Source organism: Apiospora hydei (genome assembly GCF_038363865.1).
Source record: "Apiospora hydei strain CBS 114990 chromosome Unknown utg000004l_segment0_segment0, whole genome shotgun sequence".
Lineage (NCBI taxonomy): Eukaryota > Fungi > Ascomycota > Sordariomycetes > Amphisphaeriales > Apiosporaceae > Apiospora > Apiospora hydei.
Window position 1 is genome coordinate 7,459,633 of NW_027117363.1, and position 23,431 is coordinate 7,483,063.

At 55.1% G+C, this 23,431-nt stretch overlaps 7 protein-coding genes across 7 annotated transcripts; 5 read left to right on the top strand and 2 right to left on the bottom strand.

The window, feature by feature from the left end:
* Positions 1 to 1,508: 1,508 nt before the first annotated feature.
* On the top strand, positions 1,509 to 2,778 carry PG997_004861 (aliphatic nitrilase; the record flags this gene model as incomplete). Its single annotated transcript, XM_066809176.1, has 4 exons — positions 1,509 to 1,667; positions 1,728 to 1,801; positions 1,888 to 2,476; positions 2,557 to 2,778. 4 exons carry the CDS (start codon positions 1,509 to 1,511, stop codon positions 2,776 to 2,778), a joined length of 1,044 nt encoding a protein of 347 aa, XP_066672794.1.
* Positions 2,779 to 2,852: 74 nt separating this feature from the next.
* Positions 2,853 to 4,721, bottom strand: PG997_004862 (uncharacterized protein; the record flags this gene model as incomplete). The annotated part of the gene is made up of 7 exons (XM_066809177.1): positions 2,853 to 3,455; positions 3,511 to 3,735; positions 3,793 to 3,949; positions 4,007 to 4,196; positions 4,247 to 4,541; positions 4,630 to 4,637; positions 4,679 to 4,721. 7 exons carry the CDS (start codon positions 4,719 to 4,721, stop codon positions 2,853 to 2,855), a joined length of 1,521 nt encoding a protein of 506 aa, XP_066672795.1.
* A 3,869-nt stretch (positions 4,722 to 8,590) lies between these two features.
* On the top strand, positions 8,591 to 10,099 carry PG997_004863 (uncharacterized protein; the record flags this gene model as incomplete). Its single annotated transcript, XM_066809178.1, has 3 exons — positions 8,591 to 8,606; positions 8,690 to 9,012; positions 9,077 to 10,099. The coding sequence occupies 3 exons, from the start codon at positions 8,591 to 8,593 to the stop codon at positions 10,097 to 10,099; spliced, it is 1,362 nt and encodes a 453-aa protein (XP_066672796.1).
* A 1,102-nt stretch (positions 10,100 to 11,201) lies between these two features.
* PG997_004864 (uncharacterized protein) lies at positions 11,202 to 11,823 on the top strand (the record flags this gene model as incomplete). Its single annotated transcript, XM_066809179.1, has 3 exons — positions 11,202 to 11,217; positions 11,339 to 11,539; positions 11,660 to 11,823. The coding sequence occupies 3 exons, from the start codon at positions 11,202 to 11,204 to the stop codon at positions 11,821 to 11,823; spliced, it is 381 nt and encodes a 126-aa protein (XP_066672797.1).
* Positions 11,824 to 12,242: 419 nt separating this feature from the next.
* PG997_004865 (uncharacterized protein) lies at positions 12,243 to 13,232 on the top strand (the record flags this gene model as incomplete). Its single annotated transcript, XM_066809180.1, has 1 exon — positions 12,243 to 13,232. The coding sequence occupies one exon, from the start codon at positions 12,243 to 12,245 to the stop codon at positions 13,230 to 13,232; it is 990 nt and encodes a 329-aa protein (XP_066672798.1).
* A 425-nt stretch (positions 13,233 to 13,657) lies between these two features.
* On the top strand, positions 13,658 to 17,693 carry PG997_004866 (nucleoporin nsp1; the record flags this gene model as incomplete). Its single annotated transcript, XM_066809181.1, has 3 exons — positions 13,658 to 16,727; positions 16,802 to 17,131; positions 17,185 to 17,693. The coding sequence occupies 3 exons, from the start codon at positions 13,658 to 13,660 to the stop codon at positions 17,691 to 17,693; spliced, it is 3,909 nt and encodes a 1,302-aa protein (XP_066672799.1).
* A 496-nt stretch (positions 17,694 to 18,189) lies between these two features.
* On the bottom strand, positions 18,190 to 19,826 carry PG997_004867 (S-adenosyl-L-methionine-dependent methyltransferase; the record flags this gene model as incomplete). Its single annotated transcript, XM_066809182.1, has 2 exons — positions 18,190 to 18,372; positions 18,465 to 19,826. The coding sequence occupies 2 exons, from the start codon at positions 19,824 to 19,826 to the stop codon at positions 18,190 to 18,192; spliced, it is 1,545 nt and encodes a 514-aa protein (XP_066672800.1).
* Positions 19,827 to 23,431: the final 3,605 nt, after the last annotated feature.

The following is a 23,431-nucleotide window of genomic DNA, read 5'->3' on the forward strand; positions in this document are numbered from 1 at the left end:
CTAGCCATCAGTGACATTGAGCAGCTGTTTGGGATGGAGAGGATAGGGGGTGCTTCGGCGGCATCCCTCCCACACACGCGAGTGCTGCCAATGTTCCCTCGAACGCCAAGTTTCCTCCCTCGTCAAGAGGACAGATAAATCCCCTGGTGCGGATTTATTTATTTCTGGGAAAGCTGCTGGCTGTAGCCTCCGGCTGACTATGCGCCAATGCTACTTGGACGAATGATTTGCGAACCTGTCGTGTGCCTCATACCTCTTTTATAGGTATGCTTCGTGGTCCCCATCCCCTGACGTAACCGTGAGCTGCCGGTATGAACAGACACCTAGACGCGATAGCGTATATGGGTGTTAGTCTGTAACATCGCGAGCAGCAAGGCAGTTCTCGACAGCTTGTCGTCGGGAGCTGGAAAGGGGTATTGGAAGCCAATTTTATGGGCAATACTCAAGATAAGTGTTATCTGTCTTCGCGAGTTTATCAATCACTCTTTGGTCTTGATACATCCTTTCTCTCACGCAGCGCAGGCTCTAATCCGCCTCATGGAGAGGATCTATCTTCTGCAATTCCCCAATCGGTGGAAAGATCCTGGCTACGTCAACGCACCATCAGAGTGAAACATGATGTATATTCGGCTCTCGATACAAGCAGCCTCGGGGGCAGACCATCGTGTCTTCAGGAGTATTCCGACATGCCCACGTCCGTCGGCCAAAACAAGGCAAAGACTCCTCAGATGCAGTGAGGAAAGGGCCATCGCCGAGTATGAGATTGGGGTCAAGAAGTGGCCTTCAAAATGGCCAAAAACACCACCACGTCTCGACCGCTCCCCGCAGTTCGTTTGTGGCTGCTGGTTGGGGAATTATCGGACAATCCCGGCCGATATGGAAAAGGGGAGCATATCCATATGCATGTAGTGCAGGTCACGGGGTTGTTTTGGGGGGTGGTCCTGCTTATCTGCCCTGCCGGAAGGAGTTTGCGATCGCAGAACTCCACGCAGGGAGCGAAGCAACCTCATTGGCATGCGGGGCCGGGGCACGGGCAGGGTGCCGCGCAACACCTCCTCTCTCCTTACTTGGGGGCGAGAGAGGGGGGGATGAAAGGCAACACCCATTTGCAGGTCGCGGTGTCGCACCGGTCCAATAGGAGAAGCACATGGTGCTTCCTGGTTCTTTCTCCCCTTTCGTCCTTGCGTCGAGGTGCAGCAGGGCTGTGTGGGGTTTCTGGCTGGTTTGGCGGTTTCCCTTTCGCACGACAAGGAGACAACTGCAATGGTTCGCGAGATCATGTGGACCGGGCCGCCGAAGGATTCGTCGCCGAGAGTGAGGGGAGGGGAACAGGTAGCCGAAACAGGTCATTATCGTACTCCGGTCCCTGCCCTCGCCCCCTACTTGAGGCTTCCATCCTCCCCTTTTAAACTGTAGCTTAAGTCGTCTGAGCCGCCCCCCAAACTGAATTCAATCTCCTTCCTCTGAACAGTCTCAAGTTTACTCATACACATACTCCCTCAACCGATATGGCTGATCAAACAGTTCGAGTGGGCGCAGTGCAGGCTGAGCCTGTTTGGCTAGACCTCCAGGGCAGCGTGGACAAGACTATTAAACTCATCGAAGAGGCGGCAGCCGATGGTGTTCAGGTTCTTGGATTCCCAGAAGTCTGGATCCCAGGCTACCCAGTAAGTAATCTTATAGATTGTTCCTTCTATATGAAAGCCTTATACCCGCCAAAGTTTTAGTCCAATGTGAATTGCTACGCCCAAAAGACACTCCTCATAAATATCCCAATCGCCCCTGAAGGGTATCTGCTAACGTATGTGCTCTCATAGTGGTGAGCTGCCATGCTCAAGTCCTGTCCCCGTGCTGCCTGCTAACCTCGACTGGCTCACTACTGCCCAGGTCTATGTGGACGTCGAGTGTGGTCGAGAACACCCACGTGATCCACGAATACATGAACAACTCCCTGAAGCGGGACTCGGAGGAAATGAGAAGGATACAGGCGGCGGTGAAGAAGGCGGGCATGTTTATCGTCTTGGGATACAGCGAACGCGACGGTGGAAGCCTCTACATGGGCCAGTCGTTCATTTCGCCCGAGGGCGAGATCGTCCACCACCGCCGCAAGATCAAGCCGACGCACATCGAGCGGACCATCTGGGGCGAGGGGCAGGCCGAGTCGCTCACGTGCGTTGTGCCTTCGCCTTTTGGCAAAATCGGCGGTCTGAACTGCTGGGAGCACCTGCAGCCCCTTTTGCGCTACTATGAGTACTCCCAGGGCGTGCAGATCCATGTCGCGAGCTGGCCCGCCGAGTTCGAGATGCCGGACCCTAAAAAGCTCCCATGGCTATACCACGAAACCGGGGAGGCGAGCTACCGGGCGAGCCAGTTTATGGCCATCGAAGGCCAGTGCTTCGTCATCGTGGCCTCTCAAATCCTAACCGAGGAGAACCTGGAGAAGAACAACTTGACGGGGAATCCTGTTACCAAAACCGTACGTTTCGCCTCGATCATCGATCATCGCCCTTGTCCTCCCAGAAGTCGACGACTAACATCAGATCTTGCTGCTAATAGCCTGGGGGTGGGTTCTCTATGATATTCGGGCCCGATGGCAAGCCGCTCTGCGAGCCAGTAGGCGCCGGAGAAGAAGTCATCCTCAAAGCGAATGTAAACTTGCGCGACATCGACTACCCCAAGGCATTCATCGATGTCGTGGGGCATTACGCCCGGCCCGACCTCCTGAGTCTGTTAGTCAACCCGTCGGTAGATAAACATGTGACGCGCATGGAAAAATAAGCGTCATGAAGAACGATGGTAAGGCCCAGGTATCTGGGGAAACATACCTGAAGGAAGTGTGAGTCTGCATTGACTCAGATGAACCACGGGGCAGCAGTATTCAAATCGACAATGTCCCACCACTTAGTTTGAGACTGTCGTGCACTGTCGGCTTGGAGGTCGTGTTGCTTCCAGTATACCTCGATGACTTCTCGCAGGACGTAGTAGTTGCCAATGTGACGCTCTTTGTCCATCTTGTCCAGGTTCAGCAGGATCTCGATTCGTTGCTCGTCTGCCTCGGATTCGCAGGCTATAACAAACAGTGGCCAGGGACTTGTGCAGATGCTTAGGTTTCCTAGCAGTTGGAAAGCCTGCGTGAGGTATATCGACCTGGCCTCTAAGGCTTGGGGGCTGTTGGTCGTCCTCTGCAGGTAAAGGGAGGCAGCCACTCGGTAGAGTTCGGCGGTGGTGAGGATCCGAGTACGTTCGGACTGGCTTAGCTTATCAGTGGAATCTGGAGCAAGAGTCTGTTCTAGAGTTGCGAGTTTCGCCTCAATTCTGTGCCACTCTTCGTTTTTGCGCGTCTTCTCCTCGGCGGAGTAGTGAGCCGCGTCGCCTCGCAGGTCGGCCGCACGCAGCCCGTTCACATAGCTGATGATCTCCATGACCTCTATAGAACAGCCGAGGGAACCGATTATCTGTGATCATTTGTCAGCCAATACCGGGTGTAATTTGACGGCGCAGTAGGCGTACAATAGTCTTGTCCAATCCCAAATCACGTCCACCCTGCAGAGATGACGGTCCATGGGTCCCGTATAGGTGCGGATTGCTGAAGCAGCCAAGGACTTCATGGTAAAGGAACCACGTGTACAGGAAACAGTGTCTGAACTGATTCCCACCGGTAATAGACAGTTGGTTGAGCATGTTCTTCGCTCCGTTCAGATGCATGTTCCAGTTGCCTTCAGTCTCGTCAAAGACCTGGAGCAGGAGTTAGTTGGACTGGAGCAAGCCCGAGGTGACGGGAAGGAAACAAACACTGTAGACGCATAGCATCATTGATGTTGCAAGCTGGGTAGCCGTGCTGCCTATAGATCCCGCTGAAATGGACGAAGACAGGGATCGGAGGGCTTTTATCTTATATGGGTACGCCTCCACAGTCCCCCAAAGATCTATATGATTACGGTTTAGCGAGCTGGGGTGACAAATACATATGGGCACTATCAGACATCACGGCAGACACGCAACTGACAGGGAAACACCCGAGCGAGGAGACAAGGGACGCTTACGCAGCGCGGCCAGGGCCAGCATGGCGTTATGGAGGCCGTGGGCAGCTTCGGAAGAATTGCCAAGCGCCATAGGAAGCAGCTCTACCCGGAAACCGTTGTTGATGTCAATGGTCGAGATCATGGCCGAAAGGCGTTGCTCGTCTGGGTACCCGACTTCTTAGCCCCATGCCGTGGTAGCATAAGGAGTGTTTCAGAAAACTCACAATACCGCATGAGATGCGTGTCTCTTTCGTGCATGTTGGGCACGAACGGGACGAAGCGTTTCAGGCGCGGCGTGGGCGGCTCCTGGACGACGACGGCCAGGCTTTCGCCGGCGCAGCCATGGCTGGGTCTCGAGAGGTCGGCGTAGGTCAAATTCAGGAACTGCTTGCCATAGTGCTCTGAGTTGGCGGGGAGAGGTGCAAGACACGGTCCGGCATGCGGTTGACGCGACGACGGCCATCTGGCTGGTCGGGCCATGCAAGCCGTATGCCATAGCCCAGGCATTCCCTCCCGGTCCTGAGACAGTTGTTGCAGGCTGGATATCCGCGATCGCAGCCGATCTTGCGCTCTGGAGCCGTGGCGGGTCAGAGGAAGCTATACATACTCCTTCCACTGGAAGGAGTGGCGAGGGGCCTATTGGTTTGGGCACTCACGTTTGCAAGTCCAACAACCCTGGGCTCGTCTGCCCGAAGCCATGGCGGCGGGTGGCTGGGTGGAGCAGGACGTGTGTAATACCGGACGCTATTACCTCGCAAATAACTACCAAGACAAGACGGCTTCTGGGGATATCACATTTATAGCAGTGCACACGTCAGCCTTAGGAGCGCGGATGGGCAAGTCAGAGGATTATATGTGTGGGATTGCTCGGGCGTGTTGTAGTTGGGGCTTGGGACATGGCCGTGGGTGGTTCTTGTCAGCAGCAGACATGCGCGGGCCGGACCCAAGGATGGGATTGGGTGCTGAGTCTTGCCTTGGGGGTATTTCTAATGATGCCATTTGATGGGCATTTCCTCCGCACGGCCATCGGCAGCAATGGTTGCAAGGTTGGTTGCAAGGTTGTCTGCTGCACCCTTCGTCTATCAAGTAAGCACAAGTACGTACATCTCGATGTAACGCCCCTTTGCTTCCATCGCATAAATACCTTGCATACTCTTACCCAGTCAACGCGGGCTGGCGGGAGCTTGCTTCAGTAAATAGATCGACATGGCTTGAAGATATCGGAGGGGCTTGAGGGATGCTTTGCTTGTTTCTTCATGGCTTTTCTTTTCCGAGTTCCAAGGTTTCTTTTGGCTTCCCCCAGTCCGCTTTTCCTCCTTCCTTCCTTCCTTCCTTCCTAAAGTTCGTTTTTGTTCCAACATAGCACTGGGAACAAATAGTGCGACACCCGCCAAAAACCCACGGGCGAAATGTTGTTGTCGACGTCGACCTCGATCCAATGCACATGACATACCTAGTCTCATGATGACATCCGTTCTGTTCTTCCCCATATGTAACTGCAGAACGCCCAGGGCCGCAACAGTCGACATGGGTCGGAGTAACGTACGCCCTGCTGTTGTCGTTGGTCATCATCACTTTTTGGGGGGACGGGCAAACGTGGATTGGATGCATTGCATTAGTGGTCCAGACGAGAAACAATCGCCTGTGCTACTACCCCGCATTGCCTCTAAGAAGCAAAAGTACCCAAAGCAGCCAGGCCAAGCAGAGGACAGAAGCACACACCTTCGAAATTTCCACTACATATTATATTATCTTCCCAGTAGCAGCGAGTCTCCGCCCAAGCCCCATGCAAGGTTGAGCTGCAGAGGCTTGTCGATTGCTTCCGCCCGCCCCTTCTTCATCATCGCCGATGTCGTTCCGCCCTGTGATTGCTTCGGTCATCTTGCGCTTTCCGCCGCCCACCAAACCTGGGGCCCAGCAGATAATCGCCAAGCGAGCCGCCAAGCAACTTTCCACTGGACAGAATTGGGCTCAGATTACGACGGACGTCTGACATGCTGTGCCCCCTGGCAGCCTAGCACCTAGGCCCTTCACCAGTAATCAACCCCCCTTCCCAACGATCAAAACGACAGGGGCTGTCAAGCACAATGGCATGCGATGTCACCCGCTAGATACGATCAGAACCCGCCGTACATCTCTCCAGGTGCCCCTGAACTGGCAAACTGGGTTAACCTGACATCCTTTCGGCTTCCCCTTTTCGGCCACTTTGGTGTTCTGAATGGGTCATGCTGCGTCACCCGTGAAACCCCCAACCTCTCTGGACGCGAGAAAACAACGACGTCTGGTGGTATTGCAACCCCAATCTTGTGCCTCGCCACCGGGAGAGTGGCTCTAGTTCGTCCCATCAAGTAATCTCACTTGCTGCGTCGTTTCATGTACGTCTACCAGCTTCTATCGACTTCAGTGCGTCACACCCCTGCGTCTGCGGGATATAGCATTGCATGCTTATGGGGTTTTATATCCCGAGCTGTTGCTCTTGCTCTGCCGTTGACAAGGCCACACCACTATCAAAGCTCGGGAATGTAAGCCCCGAGGTGTCTCAAAGATAGCCTATTGGACTCTCATACGACTGACAACGGTCTGTCTACATAATGGATACCTCGATACAACAGTATGCGTTCAGGCCAGCAATATCCTCACTTCTGACAGCCACCCACCCGAGGTTTCCACTTAGTAAACCGGCTGGACAGCAATCGAAATCTTACGTGAGAAACGTCGGCCATGCTCGACTAAGAAGCTTATCTGTTGCGTCTTCTCCCGCTGCTCGTCACGCCCGGGCGCTTTCTTGCGATTTTCACCTTGAGCCCCTGCTAGCAAGCGCAACACACATACAACCTGTCAACTTGTCAACCTGTCAACCTTGCCCGCCCAGGGCTATCGACCAATCCGGTAGAGTGGTTAGGGGGTAATCTTGGAAATGTCTCTCCATCCATTCCGTCGGCATTTGTGGCAGGGAGTCTTGTGAGGTGCCCCCCCCCTTATACAGGAAGTTGGGAAGGCGCATGGTTCTTCCTTTATCAGGGAGTTGCAAAGTCGATCGATCCACCTGACACCGCACCCCATCTGCCGTTTTGGGGATTTTGGTTTATCTTTACACAAGCCAAGAGGTCGGGTAGATCCCGCGGAAATACAGCTCGATATGCGGACGTAAGGCAGCCACGCACCCCGGGATCTTGGGGATTCCCAATGAAATCTCGCTTCGGGGCCGCTGATTGGAGCAGCGCGCACGAACACCAGCGAACAAACAGTCGTGATGGCATGGATGGCGAAAAGGCATGGTGCGATGGCGCAGTTTGGCAGGCACTTTTGAGCATTACATTACACTAGCAGTGACACTTCTGGCATTTCCAGAAACTCCATTTCCGGAACACCCGACGGTTTTCACTCGCCTATTAGTTACCACATGGTACGGGTAAGCGAGGGTGTTGCCGAAGCCGTAAGAGTGCTGACTCCGTCTTTGAGCTGCATTGTAGCGAAGCGAAGCCGATACAAAGATGCCAATTATGGTTCATAAGACCAGAAAGACATGGAAAACCATGGAGAAAGGGAATACTATCTAGGTGCTAACATGTACATCTGTGTAAGTACTTTTTGCTATCTAATACCACCCTAAGCGGCATGCTATTCGTTAAAGTACTTGACAGTATACTCGGGGAGACGAACGAGAAACCGGTTCTCGGAGTCCCTTTGCTCTGGTTGGCTGACTCTGGCACCTATGTGTTTTCTTTTTCTGCAACCTAGAAAACGAAGCGGGGTGAAACGGAGCTTCATTCGCTGCTAGAACTTTCCTATTAGATCTACGATATCCATTGCCCGAAGCGAGCTCAATATACATATACGGCGTATTATTGTGTTGCTGCGTCACTCTACGGAGTAAGGGGTACGGGAGTAGACTTTCCAATTCCTTTTCGTTCCGGTCAGGCATGCATTGCTGGTTTCCTCGAGAAGCCCGCACTCATGAGCAGAAGCGACGGTGACTCAAGCTGAGCGCCAAGTTTGATGGCGTACATATCGAGCGCAGTGGGCTAGCATTTTGGTCAGTGATCTCGCTCGGACAAGACTGCCAGGCTTGGATATCACAGTCCATTCTGTGTTTCGAGAATCCATGAAGCTATTGACTCTATATAATGCCTGAGGTATAGTCTACTATATTCGTATTAGTACAGACTATATAGTTGACTAATATACTCTCCACAGTTTTCCCGCACACTCTCTTAGCTCTTAGTTAAGGTTATTTTTTGGGTAGGGGATCCGTCCAGTCCAAGCCAAGCATTCGGTAGAACGTGGAGTCAGCCCCCGCGCTCTCCCAAGCTGAAAGCAAGGGTCTCCCCGCGGAAATCCTGCCAGCCCTGATGCAGTGTTGCAAACGCAGCCCATTCCGTTTCTCGCGGCGTCGACTTGTTTACAATGCTGTCCACCGGGTTCAGTAATACAGTAGGCGTTGGATGACTTAGGTATAATCTCGAGTTAAGTCCTCTTCCGGACCCTGCCGGGATCCCCCAACACACATCATCGTGCGAGCGATTGTGCCGTATTGGGCAAGCAGAACGCGCCGTGTCGTGCTTGCCATGTCGTATCGTGTGGGTGAGTCACCGCAGAACTGATATGTACTGTTCTCCCTTCCGCCCTAACCAAGGCTTACTTTTATATATCCTTGGTATGCACAGAACTGGCGCCCACTGGCTGGACCGTCTGCCAGGACAGCCAATGCCAGAGGTTCGAGTACAATATCCTGCAGGGCGCGCTCCGTTTCGGCACCTGGGTCGATCTCCCCTTCATGTGCTGCGGCCAGTGGAAATGGAAGCACTGGGGCTGCGTTTCCGGGAGACAGCTCCAGAACCTACAGGCGGCCATATACAACTCGGACGGCGACGTCTATGACTGGGCGAGAATCGAAGGGTTCAATGAGTTAGCGGAGTTCCCCGAGCTGCAAGCTAGAGTCCGCCGCGTAGTGGCGCAGGGTCATATTGACGATGAAGACTTCAATGGGGTATGTAGGATCTCTTTCAAAGATTAGAAACCCCTGAGCATTTTCCCACTAACACCTCACCTAGGAACCCATGTGTAACACGCCAGGCAGGACCGGCATCCGGCGACGGGGCACTATTACGCCCTCGCCCATCAAGGTCGGGCCCATCATTATACCCGTGGTCCCAGTACCCATTGCGCTCGCCAGGGATCAAGTTAGCACCAAACCCACCTTTGTGATCACTGGCATATTCAGCGCGACGACGCAAGATGAAGCCGAGGCCATGGTCCTAAGCATTGGGGGAGTTGTTGAGTCGAACCCGAGCGAGAATACGAGCTACACAGTAGTAGGCATGCGGCCAGCTCCTTGGAAGGTCGCCTGCTTTGGTACCCATGGCACTAAGATCCTCAGCGAGCAAGAGTTTCTGGAATTCATCATTCAAAGGGGGGATGTGAAGCAGGAGGATAGGACTTCCGCAACACGGCCCACCGTGAAGACTGAAATGGGTGACTCTAAATCCGGCATAAAGAAAGAGGAGACGGTAGATAATGTTCGAATAGCTAGAGTCAAGAAAGAGGAGGTAACAGAAAATTCATGGGAGAGCTCAGGAAAGGGAGGGAGAAACATCGCGGTCAAGCAACAAGAATCAAGCATCATGCTAGTAAGCACTAATGCCAAAGCTGATGATACTGGAGATGGTAGCCCAGCAGTCAAGCCAGAGAAGATGGTTATCGTGAAAGAGGAGGAAGCGGATGAGGTAGTCTTCCTGACTGCGGTTACTTTGAACACACGGAAGCGAACCCATGTTGATGACGATGAAGACGAAAAGGGGAGTCTGGCCAGTAAGCGGGTTGGTGGGCGAATAGGCAATAGATCTGCCAGAATCCAGCAGTCTCCTGCTACTGATGGGCTAATTTCTCAAGCTGATCGGACAAGAGGGAATGCCTTCCATGCTCTGGGAGATGACGAGGTGAGGCATGAGAGCCATGGGACTCCCAGAGGAAAGGATGGCAGCCGCTGGTCTGGACCAGGTTCGAAGATCACCAGGGCTACCGCCACTGTGGTAGGGCTTCGCCGAAGTACTCGGAACAAGGCGCCACCAACCTAACGCTCCGGCGGTCAAGGGGCGGAGGAGGACGGAGAGGAGTGGGCGTTCGGTGGGCTATAGCGTTGTAGTGTATTGGTTGAGGGGTCTGACAGTAGTAAAGTCGTCGATGGTCTTCCAACCCAGTGGCTGTTCCGTACGCAACCCCTATCCGCCGGGCGCATTGGCTTCTCACGTAATAGAGTTTGGACCTCCATCAGCTGTCGCCAGGGACTAGCGCTTCTTCTATCGATTGACTTGTGAGACATCAATGCAAGTTCGACTTCGTATTACATCGAGCGCGGATCGCAGGAGTCGACAGCACAGAACCAGTCCGTGACAGACATCAATCTCGAAGCCATGCACACATACATACATACACTCGCTACATGAGGCAAGCCACAACCCCCTCCTGACCTTCCGGGAAGGCCAGTGCGACACAGGCAAGAAAAGACATGACATGCGGACAAGCGCCGAGGCTATTGGGTTAATGCAATATTTTACCCCAGGCCAGTCAGTGTGGGGTTTGGCCTCACTAGCTGTAGATCTTCCTCTTCCGCGCCTGCCTATGCCTGCATTCAATGCTGGTGATTATTGCCGACTTGCTCGCCCAACCGCCAAATGCCCAGCTCCAGCCACAAAAGCACCGGCTGCTGACTCGTCTGCTCGTGGCTCCGGGGGCTTTTTGCTGGGAAGGTCAAGAGGTCAAGCCACTCACTCACTGTTGGCCTGGAAGGCTGGAAGTAAGCGAATCCGAAAGCACGGGCTGGCACTAAAGGTTAGCATGGTCGAACCACATGAAACGGGATTGCGAAAGAATGCGCCGAGGTTCAGTTCACATGTGGTCGCGCGGTGCTGACAAGCGAGCGTCATAGTCTAGGGGCCCTTTGCCGAGCCCAGAGTAGTCGTCCCATTACCATTACGGGGGTTAAATATATTGGTACAACCATCTGCCGTTCGCTGGTGCTCCAACCAACCGTTGTCCTAATCTACATATCCCATTCTGTCACCCCCAGTTAAGTCGAGTAGTCCACTCAGAGTCGTACAACATTTTCTTCCATCTCAAACGTCGATTCTCCCAGTCTATATATCATCGTCTCCTAGCCAGCCAAGCCAGTCAGTCAAGATGGGTCTCGCCAATGGTATGTACCCAACTCTTTCCTCCCCTTCCAAGCCACCGGTCGTGCGCGAATGCGCTCCCTATCTGCTCCGGTTCGAACCTTTTAATAAGCACAAGACTAACACACAACCCCCGTCCTCCAGACAAGTTCCCCTCGTCCGCCGCTTTCGAAGCGATCAACTCGGCCCTGAACTCCAGCGAGGCCGACAAGAAGGATGCCATCAAGCAGGGCAACGCCGTATTTGCCTTCACGCTGAAGAACAAGGCCGGCGAGACGGACAGCTGGCACATCGACCTCAAGGAGAAGGGCACCGTCGAGAAGGGTCTAGGCGACAAGCCCACTGGTACGTGTTTGATGAACTGGTGAACTCGCTTTTCTCAAGGATGGACACTAGCCCCCACCCCTTGCGCGGCTGCAGCTACTAGAGTACGGGCACTAATCGGACTTCTCTCATTCTACCTAGTCACCCTTATGCTTTCGGACGAGGACTTTGGCAAGCTGGTCACCGGCCAGGGCAACGCACAGCGGCTGTTCATGTCGGGCAAGCTCAAGATCAAGGGCGACGTGATGAAGGCAACTAAGATGGAGCCTATCCTGAAGAAGGCGCAGACCAAGGCCAAGTTGTAAAACTACACACAGTCTTGTACACATATGCCGCGACCGCTACCTACGACAACCATGACCGCCGATGGAGCTCTTCTTTCAGGCAGAATCGAGCACCGCCCTCTTACTATTATTTGATACCACCCGTTTGATACTACAATTTGAAAAGCAGCCCATCTGCATACTCTTAACTGCACTCTGCGCCAGCATTGCTGTCTAGTTTCACTTGACCTATTTTGTGATCATTCGGGACTGATGATGGAGATGGTGTCCGACGTTCGAGATGGTGTTCTGAAATTGTCGTGGCATTTCGCGTCGGCTGCCACTGGAGGGATAGTTGTCGTCGTCATGGAAGTCTAGAAGTGTATCAGTTGTTCTCAAATCTACCAGGACCTCCATACTAGCAACAGCGAGCACGTAGGTAAATTCGCAACCTCCCAACAATGGACATAACTTCTGTAATCGACTGCAGCAGGCGGGCCGACTTGCCAGAACCCGACACGGCGGTGCGGTGCTTTCTAGAACACCTCGAACTTTGCAGTAGTCATGGTATTCTTCTTCTTCTATGCGCCAACCCCAAAATTCCCAAGACCTTGCTCGATTCTTCAGTACCTGTGTTGCACATGCCGATTCGGTTTGGACCACAGGTGAGTAGTTGCTACTTGTCCAATCTGTCGGCCACAGGAGGCGGGTTCGAGACGGCCGGCGACTGGCCCTATGCAGGTCGACCAGAGCAGGTTGGTTCGTTGGTAGATGGAGGGATGGAAAGAATGAATGCACGCATGCAGGCATCGATTGGGTGGAATGCCGGCCGCGCAGTAGCCCAGGGTGTTGTTTTCGTTCCTCTGGCGACGATGCGATCAACATCCCCGTCAGTGTGCATGTCAGAGGCTACCTTAGAATTCAGTGCCTGGAATGCCGCCCGCCCTGGGCGCTGGGCAGGAGATGATTGGCTGACGCGAGTTTCCTCGTATGGCCCCGGCATGGCCACCTTTGCAGTTTGCACTAGGCGCCCACTCCAGTTTAGCCCCGAGCACAGATCACCTCCAGTCGCCTCTCATTCGTTGACTGTCGTTGACTCTCTCTCGCTGACTCTCATACAGTCGGTCGCGCTCCCACCTGCCACCCTTGTGCTTGTGCTCCTTGTTGCTGCCGGCCTACCTTTGTACTGTGGCACCGTAGAGGAGCCTAGAGAGACAGAGAGAGAGACAGAGCGAGAGTCAAGTTTGCCTGCACCTCAGCACCTGCACCTGCATTCAACATTCAATTTTCTTTCTCTAGCTTGCCACACTGTGCCTGCCCGCAACGCAACGCAACGCAACGCAAAGCAAAGCAGCCCAAAGCAAACAAGCCCGGCTCCTCTTCCCAAAGCAACCCGTCATTCTCTCTTCACGCCCAAAATTTTTGGACCGTGGCCCCCTGCTTTTCCTTAGAAAGCTTTCGAGGATCGACAAGCATCGCGTCGAGGCCCCTTCACAATTTTTCTTATCCAGACCCGTCACGACACGACCACCACTCCGGACACCACAGCCTCCGGACTATGAGTATTCCCAAAACTCGCCTGATTTGACTTGTTTTCAAGGCAAACAACAAGTGCAGCGACCTTCCTGCCGGCATTTTTGGGGCTCCCTCCCTTCGTTGATTTCACCCTGTTGTCCCCAGTTAGGTCTCACTACACTATGCTGCTGGCTTCCCTGTGGACCACCCGGCACCCTTGATAACCCATTTCCATCTCCCACACATCGCGTCGCATTCCTCCCGAATCTCCGCCATCTGATTCCACGTGTAGTCCTCTTCTTCAGGACACCAATCCCCCTCTCCGCGCCATCGTCACCTGTCAATCCATCACAGAGTCACGATGAGCTTCAGTTTAGACTACACGCCTCGCAAGGCGCAACCCGTCACGGGCCAGCGAGGCGCATCTTTCCCGACCGGTTCGACTCCAGCCGCGTCGCGATTCCGATCATCTCTTGTACCGATGACGAAAACATCCCCGGCGCGTTCCAAACCTACCCTAGGCAAGTCCGCCGCGAGGCCTACTCGAAATCTTTTCGACACGGCGACGCCCAAACCGTCTCGGACCGCCACGTTCGCGCCGGCTCTCCCAGCAACGGCTCTGAAGGCCTCAGCGGGTGCTCGCAAGTTTGCGCCCCCGCCAAAGACTACCAATGCAGGCATGGCTGGCACCACATCGGCCGAGCTCTTCAAGATGCGAATCCCAGAGCCCGACACCAACCTCACAGGCGAAGCCTTGGCCAACTCCATCCCAGAACCCCTGACGAAAAGAGGCACCGTGTACGCCGACCAGTACCTTGCCGACAAGTGCCCGCCTGATTTCGATGACCTCCAACGAAGACAGTTCTTCTGCATCCTCGATCTGCGACGGCTGAAACACGCGGCAAACGAGATATTTGTCAAGAAGGACTGGAAGGTGAATATTTTAAACTTCGCCAAGGAGTATGAGAAGAGCCGCGGCTTGATCATGTTGCACTATGGTCTGTACGAGTTCAAGAACGTGAAACCGTCAGAGGAAGTCATGAAGAGATGGAGAGCTGCGCATGGCCTGCCGGAACCCGTGGTAGAGAAGCCGGCCGCTAAGCCAGCAGCCAAGGTCGGTGCAAGCGCGTTTGTCAGCTCAGTATCGGCCTCGACAAAGCGTAAAGCCGACGAGCAGCTGCAGCCGGGCGATAACACCTTGAAGGCTTCTACTGCCAACCATAATAAGAGGCGCAACATGGACCTGGACGACGAGCCTACCACGAACAAGGCGCCTAAGTTCGCACCCTCGCCGCTCAAGAGCAAACGCAGGGTGGAAGAAGCGGACGAGGAGGACGAAGTAGACGAAAACCAGCGGAATAAGGTCCAGAAGACCCCATCGACTGCTAGGTCCAGGCTCGAAGGCATCATCAACAATGTGCAATCGAACACCACTACGCCCGCAGGCTCTCCTGTGAAGCGTTCTGACGTGGGCAAGGCCCCTTCTCTCTTTGCCGTTACCAAACAACCTGATGACTCTCAGAGCCCTTTCGCAACGAAGTCAAATCCCTTTGGCGCGCCCACCAATGGTGCTCCCAGCTCTGCGTCAGCATTGAAGTCTTCCCTCTTCCAATCGGGACCATCTAGCTCCTCGTCAGCTTTAAAGTCGTCCCTTTTCCAGCCAGGGTCGACTCTGAATGCTTCAAAGGACTCGGTTCTGACAGGTCACAAGTTTGGTTCGAGTGCCACAGCACCTACTGGGAGCAGCAACATCTTTGGTTATCTTTCTGAGAGCTCCGCCAACAACAGCGGAAACGAAAAGGACGAGGCCGATGCCGATGCAGATAGCGATACAAACTCGGAACACGAGACTGAACAAGAAGCTGATAGCCAGGACGTTGCGCCCAGCTATGAGCCCAGCGCTGCTGCGAGCACTGGCACGGCCACACCCCCGATTCAGGGAGGCTCTGGGCTTTTCAATTTCGGGAAGCCGAGTGGCGCCTCGTCTCCCTTCGATACTGCTTCGAAGCCCGCAGACGACGCTAAAGCCGGCGGTCTGTTCGCTAGAGTTTCCTTTGGGCCTGACGGCGAACCACTCCGAGCAACTTCTACTGCAGTAGAAGCACCGCCCAAGGAACCATCACCACCCAAGGAAACACCACCCAAGCCAGCCACACCAGCTCCGGTGCCGTCAACAACTCCAGCAACAAAGGCACCTGGCGATTACACTTTCAACGCATCCACTACACCCATCAGCTTTGGTAACAAGAACGGATTGAGCACTTCTATCTTTGCGAACCAAGCCGCCGCACCATCTCCCGCTGGGGATAAGGCTAAAGCGCCTAGCACGAGTGCCTCGTCTATCTTTGGTGCGAAGCCTTCCGCTTCACAGGTACCTTCCGCTACTCCATCGTCGTCCATCTTCGGTGCCCCTAAGAAGGCCCCCGAGACCACACCGAGCACACCGAATGGCGGACTGTCTTCATCCATATTTGGAACGCAGAAGCCTACAGCTTCAGCTGCCCCCGCCCCGATCTTTGGTGGTTCCTCGACTCCTTTCGGTGCGGCCCAAAAGCCAGCCGAAGCCAAGACCACAGCTACAACCGAGGCACCAAAGAGCATCTTTGGGGCTTCGTCTACCCCAGCCAAGGCCGATCCTACACCTGCTGCCCCATCTCCATTCGCCGGATTTAACAAGCCCAGCGAGGCGGATAAGCCAACAGCCAACGGTGGCCTGGGTCAATCGATCTTCAGCAGTGTCAAGCCCGCGCCGAATAACATGTTCGGACAGTCAGCCACACAAAACAGCACCGCTGAATCATCTACTCCGAAGCGCAGCTTTGATGAATCCGGGGGTAGACCTATTAAGCGTGCCACCGGCATGTTTGCCAAGGCGAACAAGGATGCTGACAAGCAGGCGTCCGAGAAGCTTTCATTCGGAGCTTCTCAGCCGGCTTCATCGCAGGGTGCTACGTCCGCCATGGGTAGCTCGTCGGCCTTGTTCGGCTCGACGACGCCCAAGCCTAATGCGCCAGCGCCGGCCAACATGTTCGCCAGCAATAGCCCTGCCCCAACTCCATCTTTCTCCTTCGGAGCACCGGCACCTGCTGAAAAGAAGCCCGAAGAGGCCAAGCCTGCTCAGTCCAATATCTTCAGTTTCGGGTCGCAGAACAACGCTAGTCCGGCGAAGGAGACTACAGCAGCACCCATGTTCAGCTTTGGATCCCAAAACAACGCATCCCAGTCGCAGGCCAAGGAATCCGTTGCAGCGCCCTCGTCCTTGTTCAGCTTTGGCGCCGGCCAGGCCACGACACCCAGTTTTGGCGCTGGTCAGAACACAACACCCACTCCATCGTTTGGCGGCCCAGCTTCGCAACCGACGAACGGCACCCCCGCGAGCAAGTTCGACTTCAACTTCTCGGGGCCGGTACTCCGGGAGGAAACACGAGTTCGTTTACCTTTGGTGGTAATGAACAAGGTGGTGCCTCTAACCCGGGGTCCTTTACCTTCTCTGCCGGTGGTGCAGCCCCCAACGCATCGGCACCGGCCTTTGGTGCCGGATCATCCACTCCCACGCCGTCCGGGTCCTTCAACTTCCAGTTTGGTGGCAACAACGCCCCCAAAGCACCAGAACCGAACAGCTCCGGTATGTTTGGATCGCAACCCAATGGAGCATCTCAAGCGCCGAACAGCTCTGGTATGTTTGGTTCGCAGCCAAACGGAGCATCTCAGGCGCCTGCTTTCAGTTTCTCCTCGGCCAGCCCTTCGCAAAATCCCACGGCCAACAAGGCCCCACAGGGTAGTGGCATCTTTGGCAGCCTACAGCCACCCGGCGGCGGCACTTCGACGGGAGCTAGTAAGTACAACTCAACGCAGTCGCGCTTGGTTGTAACTAATAGAAAGATTCAGACTCCCCGTTCCCGGCGCCTTCGAGCATGAACAGCACGCCCATGGGTGGCACCCCTGAGCCGCAGTCCCAGGATGGCGAGGAAGCTCCCCAGGAGCAAATTTCCCTGACCACTGGCGGCCCGGGCGAGGAAGACGAGGAGATACTCCTCGAAGTGCGTGCCAAGGCGACAAAGTTTGTGCCGGTTGTCAAGGGTGGCGACGCGGATGAGGACAGCAACAAGTCTCCATGGCGCACTCAGGGTCTTGGTCCTCTTCGCGTCCTGAAGAACAAGAATACGGGATGCGTCCGTTTACTGTTACGTGCCGAACCTCGTGGCCACGTTGCCATGAACAAGGCACTCCTGGCGCAGTTTGACTATAAGCCGGATACGGTGAAGAAGACGAGCATCAAGATCATGACGGCGAAGGACGACGGAGCCGGCTTGGAAACGTGGCTCTTGCAAGTAAAGAAGCCCGAAATGGCAGCCGAGCTGGCGGGCATCTTGGAGGCCAACAAGAACAGCAAATGAGATATGGGCAGGGCTTAGGACGGACCTGTAGCGAAACTGGACGTTGGCTGCCTCACGAAACTGCAGCAAGCTTGGAGGACATGAGCGTATACTAGAATTATCCCTTGTTCGGCCTGTCAGGCCAGTCCCTGGTTGTCGGTGAAGGTCAGCCAGGGCAAGGACTTGCATTGGGAACAGCGGGGTTTTTGCAGAGCATAAAACGGGGTTTCGGCTGGTTTTGATGTTTTTGTTGTTGTAAGATTGTACAGCCTGAGTTTCGCACGTACATAATACGAGTTCATACTGCGATTTTCTATTCTGGCTCTCGTTGCAAAAGCGACGGGTGATGAGTTTTATTCTTCAAAATGGCGAGACGCAGTTCAGATTAAGCATTGAGTGAATGAATGATGGAGGATCATGTGTGAGGATACGTAATGATCGTATGCATTGATGGGGTCTGTCGGCATACTCGAGTATGTATGTAGGTATGTACAAGGTGCCTCAAAAAGTAAAAAATTCACCTGTTCTTTTTCTTCCTCACGCTCCAGACACCAACCTCTAGGCACTCTCCCCTGTCGGCGCCGCCTTCCAGCATCAAGTTCTTCGTCGCCTTGGCGTACCAGGCATCCCAGCTCTCCTGGCTCATCTTGTTGACGGACCGCAGCATGGGCTCCCAGGTCCCTATGAGATCCACGACGCACTGGAGCGCCGTATGGCGAATCGCCGCGCGTTCCGCGTTGACTAATGCTGCTGCTCCTGCTGCACCTCCTCCTCCTCCCGATGATGAAGTACTACTACTCGTCCCCCGCCGCCGCCGCCGCCGCCGCCGTACAGCCGTTGGTGCCTCTTCTCCCAGCCGATGTCGGTGCTGAGGGGGATGGCGAAGCGCTTCGAGATCATGCCTTCGAGCGTCTCGGCCTCCTGCACGAGGAAGGGCCCGATGGTGGCGCAGGGCACGGGCGAGACGGTGCGGGCGTCGCAGGCCTGGCTCAGCCAGCCGTTGTATTCGACAATGTAGGGGTTCGAAGAGGGGCCCAGGATGTTGGCGTCGACGTCGTAGACGCCCAGCTCGGCGTAGGCGTCGTCCTTTAGCTGCTGCTTTTTCTGCTGTTGTTGCGAGCTGTGGCTCTGGTGCTGGCGGTCGCGGTGGGCTCGGGTGTTGTTTCCACCGGGACTACTGCTACCGACACTGCCGCCGCCGCCACCGACGCTGCCGCTCCTGCGTCCCTTGTTGGCCGCGAGGGAGTCGGGGGCGTTAGGCTTGAGCGAGCGCAGGACGCTGTCGACGTCCCAGACCTCGAGGACGCCGCCGGGCCGTAGGACGCGCACGAGCTCGTCCGTCACGGCGGCGAGCTCCTTCTGCGTGAAGGCGGTCGACATGTCCTTGAAGACGACGAGGTCGAAGGCGGCCGATTCGAGCGGCCAGGGCGCCTGCCGGCAGTCGTGCTGCACAAACTGCCAGTACATGTCGTCGCAGTCCTCGTCCACGAGCGCGGGCGGGCCCACCGCCGCGTCCTCCTCGTCCTTGCCGCCCCGGCCGGCGCCGTTGCTGCCGCCGCCGCTCCTGGTGCTGCCGCCGTTGCTGCTTCCGCCGTTGCTGGCGCTGATGTTGCTGGTGCTGGTGCTGGCCCCGCCGCCCCCTCCACCTCCTCCGCGGATATCTAGTCCGACGAAGGAGACCGCGTTGTGGCCGTGCTGCGCAAAGTAGCGGTGGCACAGCATAGACCAGACGCCCGAGCCGCAGCCGACCTCGAGCACGCGCCTCGGCGGCTTGAAGTTCTGGTGGTGTTGCTGCGAGGAGACAGACGAGAGAGAAGAAGACAAAGAGGCGCCGGGACCCGTGCCCGTACCTACGAGCTCATCGCTGCGCAAGACGGGACACCCGCCGTTGAGGCGCAAGCGCAGCAGGGTCGACAGGGTCTGGCGGTGCGTCTCCTTGAGGTCAATGGGGAACGGGTAGGCCAGCGTCGGGTCACTGAAGAAACGCCGGCCATTCTGGACAATGGAGCGTTTGCGGGTGGGTCCGGCGCTGGAGTTGGCGACGCTGCTCCCGCTCCCGCTCCCGCTCACGCTCCCGCCGCTGATGCTGGCGCCGCCAACGCTTCCGTGCCGAGCCGTCTCCTCTATAGGGCCGTTGGAGTTGCGAGTGGGCATTGCGACCGACCGACCGACCGCTAGCTGGCTAGCTAGCCAGCTAGACTCAAGTATGTAGATGGATGTGTAGATAAAGATGATATGGATATACTATTATCGTTGGTATATTCAGGGGGGGTTGGTTCCCCCTCTTCTCTGCCTGTTGTTCTTTTACCCGTTGTCGTTCTTGTGCCTGTTATGGAGAGCTCTGTTCAAGTCCCTCCCCGGGCCCCCCGTGACCCAGTGTTTTTGGGAATGGAATTTGGGCAAGGCGAACAGACCGCCCGATATTTTGTCACATCTGATGGATGGAGATGCCCAGAGCACAGCAAATGCCTCACAACGCACTGTGCCGCATTCACAGTGCAGACAGCAAGCGTAAGCTCCAAGGGAAACAAAAAAGTGGGAGAGGTTGACGACGATGAGCGATGGACGACGATGATGAGCCCTTGTTCTTTACTCGGCGCTGAGTCGCATGACTCTTGAGTCGTCCGTATCCCAAGTCAGACAGAAAGAAAAAAAATTGAATGAGCAAAGTCGGACTTGGGCTGATATTGATACACACCGGCCGAAGTTTAATTAGGTAGGTATCGAATGCATGCGTTCATTGCATTGTCACAGCCAACAAGACGCCGCCGCGGGGGTAGTACTTACACCCATTCGCTAGCATTATGCACACATACATGCATATATGCCAATGCATTAGGCAAGGGAGCCGTCACTCGCGTTCCCCAGCCCCATACCTGCCGCGGACCGACCATACAGTGTCGTAGCCAGAACTGACGATTTACTCGAAGAGTGAGTTGAGCCGAGTTCAATCGTTTGGTTCGGCAGAAACCATCCTAGCCCTACATCGACGTAGATGCATATTCCGGTGGGTGGGTGGAGACGGACCGGCATCTCCGACTCGATCCCGGTCCAATAATCCCCAAGTCGAGTCCCAACCGACTTCTGCCCTTTGGACGTGCCCAAGTGTGTGATCCAAAGTCCGTATATGCCGGGGACCAAAACTAGCGAAGGCGCCAGAGGCTCAACGGCGCCGTTTCCTATTCGACGTCATGTCCTTTCGTTGGTAATAAAAGGCGGCTGGGAGGAGAAACGGGCGCCAAAAAGGAAAGGGGCGTTGTTGCCGCCCAGCCGCCAAGAATGCAGACGGGAGGGGGCGGCGCCTTTCCATCAAGGATCGCATATTGTATCCAGGATATCTCGAATCTTGATCCAAGGACCACCGGCCTGTCTTCGGGGGCTAGGAGTGTGATTCATGTTCAGCCACTGACGGACACGGGAGTCTGGTTTATCGCTCGGCACGACATTCCACATCTGTCTGCTCCCCGTTACGGCCCGATCTTGCAAAGACCGAACGATTCAGCTGTCTTGGCAGTGCGAGCTGAACGGGCATCTGACCGTTCCGAGGAAGAGAATGATCAATTCGCGCTGTAGGGCCGCGGCTGATTCGTGTTGTGGCGGTCATCCGCTCCTACCCAGCTTTCGGCGAGTCAAACGAGGAGTTAGGCCTTGGCTTCGCAGCTCGAATGGAACACGCTGAGTGAGCTACGAATGCCTAAGGTGCTGTTTCGGGAACCGATGACGAGTGATTCGGTGTGTTCTGGTGAGCCACTGCACCAACTGCTGGCATTCGGGACAAAGTCTCCTGGAGCTGATTTCAGGGAGATATATAGAAAGCCAACCCAGCTAGTGAGCCCGGCGCTGTCGATGGCCGTCATCGAGTAATTTCAGACCACCCCCTTTATAGTAAGCGGCCAATCAGGTAATCAATCCATCGATTCACCAATTGAATCGTCCCTGCGGCCCGGGCCGTCAATAGTATCAGACCGGGGCCCCCTCCACCGTCTCTCGCCTTTTTTGTGTCAAGACAAGTACTGTATGTAAGAAACCGGGAATCAGATAGGGTCTGCAAAACATGCTCGTATCATTAGCATGTTCCTCGTTTCTTACTCTTGACGTGCATGAGTCTCCTTTGAGAGACACGGATTACATAACGTGAACTTGCTCACGCGCCATATACTCTTCCGTATTCTGGTTGGGATCGCCCGGCATCTAACGGATCCGAGAATCGCGATAGCCGTGCGAAAACCGGCGATACGTATGAACGAGGCCGCGTCCCGGATCCTAGTCATGCAAGCGGAAAGGGATTGCCGTCTTGCCCAGCAGAAGAAAGACAAAACAAATCGGCGTGTTCCCCCGCTGACCCCCGTGTAAGGGGGGGGCTGGACAAGGAAGCCTTCCATACACCTTCCCCCGCATGCGCATGCGCGCAAAGGGCACGCGGGGGACGGTGTATCCATGAAACACAAGGCCCGGATTGAGAAAGATGTGACGCGGCTTGCGTTCCCCTCTCGCTTGGCTAACAAAATTATTGAGAGACTTCGCCCGGGTTTATTAGAATATATTCTCAGGACGGCTCCTGATGGTCGTGATTCAGGCCTGGTACCAAAAAGCAGGACGGGTGAGAAGCAAACCGTTACGCCAACAGTTTGGTAGACGGCATGCATAAATATGCACCATCATGATTAACTTTGCCGACATCCGATTCCTTGCAGATCATCCGCCGCTCCTGAGTAGTTTCTGGGGGCGGCAACACATTGTCTTGGGGCTTCTCTTGTTGAATAAACTCGAGCCTAACATTGGATCAAATCAGATGCAGCTCGAGGATACGTATAGTCAAGTTCCGATACAATGAACACGACGAATACTTAGTGTGAGGAGTAGGATGGATAGAGAGCGACGTGCCGACGACGTGCAATTTTTCTCGTAGAAGGGCAGTGATCATCCTTGAGTTTGGTAGCCCTATGAGAAATATTACGCCATACGGGATGGACCAGCCATGCATCTGCGCAAAGACTATTCACGGCAATATGTCACGCGAGTCAAGGACACGCAGAGACATGGGACGTCCATGTCACACCCGGACAGCATTAGCTGCGCATGTTTCGCCAGAGATCCGAACAGCGCATGCAGGCAGGCGACAACGCCGAAGAACAAATTTCTTCGCAGCCGACTATCCATAGCACCTACCCCTGTGCCCTCCAGGTCGAACTCGAAGTATGCTGCAGGCAAGATGTAAGAGGCGTTTTCTGTTGCAAGAGCACCATGGTGCAGATATGTGGTACTCTTGTGACCCAGCGCGACCCAGTCGAGCAGGTATTGCGAGGGACAGTGGCCAGTGAGAAGTTCAGTATCTTAAGCTGTTCCACCTACCGGTGTATATGCCGACGATGTTCGGCGGTTTGAAGCGTGCACCAGACCGGAACCTCAAACCAGAGCTCTAGTGATTTCTGTAGTTGGCGGAGTTGAGTCACCATCGTCGATGGGGAACGTCTGTTGAGCAGCCGAAGGGCAGTGAGGTTGCGGGACAACCGACATTGGAGCGAGCGCCTCGGTCCAATTACCATGCCGGCCCCTACGTCTACCTGCAGGCGGACCCCATCACCCACCCCCTCCCACGGTGGCGGCTCTGCGGGATCTGATCTAGTCCCACGATGTAGGAGCCCGGATGGCGTACCTCATACGGTTCTTGGCAGGACAATACCTTCTATGATCCTCTCCGTGTCCATCCAGGGCGTAGGTCTAGGCCGCAGTGGGCAGGTGTATTGACTCTGTGGATC